The sequence below is a fragment of the Brassica napus genome, chromosome A4, assembly GCF_020379485.1.
Source record: "Brassica napus cultivar Da-Ae chromosome A4, Da-Ae, whole genome shotgun sequence".
Taxonomy (NCBI): Eukaryota; Viridiplantae; Streptophyta; class Magnoliopsida; order Brassicales; family Brassicaceae; genus Brassica; species Brassica napus.
In genome coordinates this window covers 14,528,283-14,535,768 of record NC_063437.1, presented here as the reverse complement: position 1 = coordinate 14,535,768, position 7,486 = coordinate 14,528,283, and the positions used below count along the sequence as shown (strand labels likewise).

At 38.3% G+C, this 7,486-nt stretch overlaps 1 protein-coding gene across 1 annotated transcript; it reads left to right on the top strand.

Annotated features, from left to right (window-relative positions):
• The first annotated feature begins 798 nt into the window (after window positions 1–798).
• Window positions 799–5,335, top strand: LOC125608034. Its single transcript, XM_048777768.1, has one exon. It carries the CDS (start codon window positions 818–820, stop codon window positions 4,862–4,864), a length of 4,047 nt encoding a protein of 1,348 aa, XP_048633725.1. The 5' UTR covers window positions 799–817; the 3' UTR covers window positions 4,865–5,335.
• The last annotated feature ends 2,151 nt before the right edge of the window (window positions 5,336–7,486 follow it).

Sequence of the window (7,486 nt, the reverse complement as noted above, 5' to 3'; positions counted from 1 at the left end):
GTTCTGGAATGGTTACTGGTCTAGTCCAGTTATAAGTTTGTTGGATGCTATTACAGGAATGGACAGTCAGGTTGTGGCTTGTGACTTGGGCTCAAAGCGGTACAATTTGTATGCAAAGTTGTGTAAGGAAAGAAGTTGGAAGAGTGGCTTTAATGTTTGGTTTTCCAGTTGGAAAATGTATATGATTTGGTCACGTTGTCATGCTGGGGACCGTTACTGGCTGTGTTGCGGACGTCACGAACATGCAGGTAGTAAGTATCGGGTTGAAGTAAATAGGAGCTTCAGTGTTGAGATCAGTTTATCTCTCTGGTTCAGTTGTATAAGTCAAGGCGATGATACAAATCTTTTGCTTATTGATGATAATGTGTTAATCTTTTGGACAGGTTTTTATTTTCATGAATATAAGTTCTATTCTTTTAATGGTTTCGGTGAGTTTATCAATTCTTTGTTTTTGAGGGACTGGGAGACTGGTGGAGCTGGAGTTTTGGATTTAGATTTTCGTGGATCACAATTGTTAATAAAGCAAGTGGCTGATGAAACTGGTTGTATGACTTATCCTTTAATTAATTGGTTTGGAAGGGACGTGTATTATGGATCTACAAAGGCTTTATTTTCTTGTTTTTTAAACACAAAATTCATCAAATGATTACACAAAAGGAAAAAGGGGGATGTACGTGGGATTTAGTTATGAAAGATCATCGTACATGGACACGATTTCTTGTAATGGATACAGTTATCGTGAGTAAGGTTTTTAAAAATTTATTAAAAATAATATAAGGACTTGGATATGAAAATATTGAGTTGGAATTGTAGAGGAATGGGGAGCAATTATACAATTAGTTATCTGAGGGATATATGGCATAAACATAAACCGGCGTTTCTTTTCTTATCAGAAACAAAACAACAGTTTGATTTTGTTCAGAATTTTCAATTTCATTTTGGGTATAAACACCTACATACGGTGGATCCTATTGGGAGAAGTGGAGGACTGGCTCTTTATTATGATCATGATTCACCGGTGTCTATTATTTATTCAAGTAATAGAATAATAGATATTGAAACCACATATAAAGGAAAAACAATTTTTATTTCTTTTGTATATGGGGACCCCGTTCAGGGTCTTCGAGACCACGTTTGGGAACGTCTTACTCGAATTGGGATAAATAGAGTGGACCCATGGTTTATTATTGGGGATCTAAATGAAATAAGAGGTAATCATGAGAAGGAAGGGGGGGTGTTACGACACACGTCCACTTTTGTCGATTTTAATAATATGATTGACAATTGTGGTTTTTTGGAATTTCCTGCTGTGGGAAATACTATGTCATGGAGTGGGACGAGGAACAAACAAACGGTAAAATGTAGATTAGACCGGGCTTTAGGGAACGTGGAATGGCACACCCTATTCCCGTCCGCATTTGTCGAGTATTTGGGAATGGTAGGCTCGGATCATAGGCCTATTGTGACGAATTTAGATGAGAAACAAGTAAGAACGAGAAGGCAATTTCGGTTTGATAAGAGATGGATTGGTATGGATGGGCTTATGGATTCCATTTCGAGAGGTTGGTCTACAGGAAGGCCAAGTCATAATTCGGGAGTGGTAGATAGAATTATCAACTGTAGACATGAAATTTCGGTTTGGAGGAAAAATAATCCACCATATGGGAAGGAAAAGATTAATTCTCTTCAGAAGGCTTTGGAGGACATTCAGTGTGATAATACCAAGACATATGAGGAGGTGCTAGAAGTTTCTAGGAAGTTAAAAGAAGCTTATAGGGATGAAGAATTATACTGGGAACAAAAAAGTCGAACGACTTGGCATGCAAAAGGGGATAGAAATACAAAATTCTATCACGCCCTAACTAAGCAGAGACGAATACAAAATAAAATTGTGGGTTTGCACAATAGTGGTGGTAATTGGGTAACATCAGAATCTGAGGTAGAAGGTGTTGCGATAGATTACTTTAATGACTTGTTCACAACGACATCACCTTCGGGCTATGAAGATTTTCTAAGTGAGGTGCCTACTTTGATTACAGAGGATCAAAACAGGTCTCTGACCTCTTGGGCATCAGAGGAGGAAGTGAAATCAGCTTTATTCATGATGCATCCTGAAAAAGCTCCAGGACCGGATGGAATGACGGCTTTATTTTTCCAACAATCCTGGTCGATTATTAGATCAGATATCACAAATATGGTTAACGAATTTTTTAGGACTGGATATTTGGAGGAGAGGATGAATATGACCAATATTTGCCTCATCCCAAAGACAGTGCGACCAAGTAGAATGACGGAATTGAGGCCAATTAGTTTATGTAATGTGGGTTATAAGATTATTTCGAAGGTGCTTTGCCAACGGCTGAAGAGGCTACTACCACAATTGGTATCAGAGACACAATCCGCTTTTGTTTCTGGGAGACTGATCTCCGATAATATATTAATTGCTCAGGAGATGTTTCATGGATTAAGAACGAATAATTCATGTAAGGAGAAATTTTTGGCTATAAAAACAGATATGAGCAAAGCATATGATAGGCTTGAATGGCCTTTTATTGAGGCGATGCTATTAAAGTTGGGTTTCGTACAAAGGTGGGTATCTCGGATAATGTCTTGTATTACGTCGGTAAAATACAAAATTGTGATTAATGGTCAACCAAAAGGACATATTATACCAAACCGAGGACTTCGTCAAGGTGATCCGTTATCACCTTATTTGTTTATTTTGTGTACTGAGGCATTAATAGCAAATATACGGAAAAAGGAAGAAAATAAATTATTGACGGGGTTAAAAATCGCGCGTGGTAGTCCGGCAATCACACACTTATTATTTGCGGATGATAGTCTCTTTTTTTGCAAAGCTAATAGGCAAGAATGTGAGACTATCATACAGATTTTGAAAGACTATGAGAGAGCATCGGGGCAACAAATTAACTTTCAGAAGTCTTCCATTCAGTTTGGTCATAAGGTACCGGATGTAGCACGTTTAGAGGTGCAACAGGTTTTGGGCATTACTACAATTGGTGGTATGGGAACATACTTGGGGATTCCCGAAAGTCTTGGTGGCTCTAAAACACAAGTATTTGGTTATCTTAATGAAAGGGTCAATAATAAGGTTAATAATTGGACTATTCGATTCATTACGAAAGGAGGAAAGGAAGTTTTAATTAAAGCAGTAGCATCCCCTATGCCAACTCATGTTATGTCCTGCTTTCGGTTACCAAAAACGGTTACGAAAAAAATTACCAGCACGGTTGCTCATTTTTGGTGGGGTGGTAGTGGTAATAAAAAAGGTATGCATTGGTTTGCATGGGATAAAATGTGCAAAGATAAACCGGACGGTGGTATTGGTTTTAGAGATATTCAAAATTTTAATACGGCATTATTAGCAAAACAACTATGGAGGTTAATCGATAAACCTGATTCTCTTTTTGCAAGAGTTTTTAAAGGAAGATACTATAGAAAATCTGATCCTTTGGATCCAATCAGATCATATTCTCCCTCATATGGGTGGAGAAGTATTACATCAGCTAGATCTCTGGTTAATAAAGGGCTAATCAAAAGAGTGGGAACTGGTTCAAGCATTTCAGTCTGGAATGATCCTTGGATCCCTGCTCCTCGCCCGAGGTCAGCAATACCAAAATGTTCGAATCAATATTTGAATCCATTACTTAAGGTGGAGGATTTAATAAATCCAGTCGATCTCTCTTGGAATCTGGATTTGCTCAAAGTATATATTCACCAGGACGATGTGGATATTATACGGAGTTTAGCTATTAGTCGTAACCCAAAACCAGATTCATATGGATGGCATTTTACGGACCATGGTCGATATACGGTTAAATCAGGTTATCGTACGGATAAATTATTTCCGGATATGGGATCTCATGATAGAGTTTTGGGACCAGATATTAAGCCACTGTTGGCTCACTCTTGGAAGCTTCAATGTTCATCAAAGCTGAAACATTTTGTTTGGCAGATACTTTCGGGTAGTCTACCGGTAACCAAGAATCTTCATTCACGAGGGATAAAATGTGATGTGAAATGTCAAATATGTGGTGCAGAGGAAGAATCTATTAATCATGTTCTGTTTGAGTGTCCATTAGCACTACAAACGTGGGCTTTATCTAATATTCCTTCATGCCCAGGTGTCTTTCCCACCCCGTCACTTTTCACAAATATGGACTATCTTTTCTGGCGGTTACCTAAGGAACCAGATTTGAATTATTTTCCATGGATATTGTGGTATATTTGGAAGAATAGAAACGCTAAAGTTTTTAAGAATCAGATAAAAACCCCTTTTGATATTCTTCGAATGGCGAAAATAGAAGGTGTTTTGTGGGCTGAAGCCCAGACAAAGGAACCTATAAACCGTGAATCTCTACATATTGCAGAGACCCATTTTCCATATGGAGTTAACAAGTGTTATATAGATGGAGCATGGAAGGAACATGATCTTTATACAGGGCAGGGATGGGTCTACAGAAAAGATGGATCAAATGATACTATGATGGGTGCAATGTCTATTCGCAGGAGTCTATCACCTTTACATGCTGAATGTGAAGCGTTGATATGGGCGATGGAGTGCATGAAGACCCTACAAATCTCAGAGGTGGTGTTTGCAACAGACTGTTCTCAATTGGTGAAGATGGTGTCTACACCAACAGAATGGCCGGCGTTCACTACACACATGGAGGAGTTTCTGCGATGTAAGGAATTCTTTCTCAACTTTACTATCCAGCATATACCAAGGGCGCAAAATACTCTGGCGGACAAGCTGGCACGAGGTGCTAGAACTTCGCCATCTGCTATGGTTTATGTTGACTCAGTTCCTCCGAGGTGGCTCTCGGATCAGGAATCTTCTTAGTTTCTTAGCCTTTTGTCGTAAAAAAAAAAAAAAAGTTGGAAACAAGTTTTGTTGGTTGAGCAGAAGGCACTCTTAGCTAAACCATAAAGGCAAAGCACAATTCTCACATAGAATTGCTTGCATTTGGTGACAACTGTATTCACAAAAGGCTCTCTGCATATGAAGCAAACAAGGGGAATGTATCTTTGTCTTCGTTGATGTTGTTTTCAGTACTCAGGTACTTACATTATCCTAATTTTCAACTCCTCCATAGTTTTATTTTCATTTCTAACTTTCTCTGCCTTTTTCCACTCTTTCTTTATCTTCATCCTGGTTTGTATCATTCCACACGGTCACGTGAGACTTACATCCACCCCCACCTCCGTATCCACATAATCGGTATCTTTGTAATCCTTGCAAATATCTGGTTAGTGATGAAAGGTTGAAGCCAGACACTTCTGCTGTCCCCTCTTCTCATCTGTATCTTCCTCTTTTTCTTCAAATAAATCTGCAGACGCCCTGTAGCTTGGCCAGTTCATTACATGGCTGTACTCTGTGGCTATCGCTGGCATATCTGCAGCTCTTGACCCCTCAGATCCCATGTTCCTCTGCTCTCTCGGAATCTTCTACATTTAGACATAGAGTTGTATGTATAAAGAGAATGTTTGAACATGTATGAAAAAAAGGAAAATACAATTGACCTTTGTAATGAGGATTATTCCCCTTGCCAGGGCTTTGGCTTACACAAAAAAGTGTGATCAAATAATTTTCGTATGAAAACTATAGATAACACCTGTACATATGAGTTTATAATATATATGCTTACTTTGTGGCCACTGAGCAACAATGTTCCATGTCAAAGAATTATGGATTTGTGCAATCGGCAACGAAAATATGAGTTGGGAAGAGGATGTGGATGACAGACATAACCTCAAATGTCTCTGGTGCGACTGCCTCGATCACCGAGCCAACTCAAAGGAGCGCGTTGAACAAACCCCTCCTTAACTCTCCTGCCGTGTGTCACTGTCGCAGAGCATCAGCTTCTCCTCCGCTAAGTTCACATGAACTGGAATTAGAACCAGAACGCCACGGGTACCATGGTTGTAAGGAAACTACAGACACACCATCCCTCAATTTTCAAATATATCTTAGAATGTAATCTTATAAACTGATACCTGAAAAATTACATCAAAAGTATTTTAAATATAATGGAACTGACTAAAATATTATAAATACACACAATAAGTCATAATAGACTTATCAAAGCAAATAATCATGGTGATCTAGAGTCCTAACGTCCACAAAAAATATAAAGAATACCAAAAACAAAAACAATCAATTAAAGAATTTTAACTGAGCTGGCAACATAGGACAAAGTAATTAACTGAATCATTATTTCTAAAGACTAAATTAGATAGATAGTTACAGATGTATCCAAACTCGATTTTCTAACAAAGCTAAGCGAGTAATTACATAGTTATGCTTATGGAGCTCCTTTAGCAACATATTCATAGCTAAAAGTGCATAGAAAAAAAGAGAGTATATGATCACTTACGTTAATTATTTCTTCAGTCATCAGATATTTATGCTACAATAGGCAAATCTCGTTCTGTTTCGGTGAAGCTTAGCTTACAACTCAGACCTCATCCGAATGATTTGCATCGTCTTCTTCTTCCCTTGATGAGCCATTACTTCTTGTAGGCCCATCAACCGAAGACGTTTCAGTTTTGGTGCCACTTACGGTATCGTTGCAAGACCAGATGAATCACATTACCGATTTTGTGTTTGTGTTGTTGGTTGGTGAGCGAGTGAGTGATTCATTGCTTTCACGGTGGCTGAAACACATGTACAAAGGAAAAAAATAAATAATCTGAATGTTAAAAAGAGAAGTGTGAGAGAGATAAAATCTTTAAACATGGAGAAAGACCTGAAGAAAAAGCATGGAGCTGCCTTGCACGATCATCGCAGCTTCCCAAAAAAGGCAAACATTTCTTTATATATATAGATATATAGATTTCAGGTTTAGAGGTAGTGAGATAAAGCGCTAACTTGAGGTGTAACAGGTTAGGCCCTAAGTGATGCTGCTACGATGGCGAGATAGTCAAAAGGTTAACAACTGGATGCAAACTACTTTGCGTCTCCATTTTCTTTAACAAATACTTCAAAGTATTTTATTGATTGCCAAACCTTAAATTTTTTTAATTGCTTTCGGTCTTTATATTCTGAAGGCCGACGCTGGATTTTGATATTCGTCTTTGTATCAATTTTTTTGTGCCTTGTCAATTATTTTAATATAATTTCAGATGCAAAAAAAGTATAGATCCACAAAGTATAGATCCACAATCCTACGTCATCTTTCTGAATCTTGTAATGAAACAATAATCAACAAACTCAAGCTTGCACGAGTTTCCACCTTATTTTGGTACAGTTTGGATTGATTGCGTCAATTGTATCTGGGCATCTCTCTTCTAGCCTACGGAAGTCAGTCTTAAGACTATAGCTGGATTTGCGGGTCGATCCGTCCCGCCTAGCCTGCAAACTTGCGGATTGATTCATTTTTTTCGAGTCAAAATTTCGATTCGCATGATCCATGAAGAAATAATTGTATATCCGCACCTGTCCCGTTTAGATTTGCGGGTAACC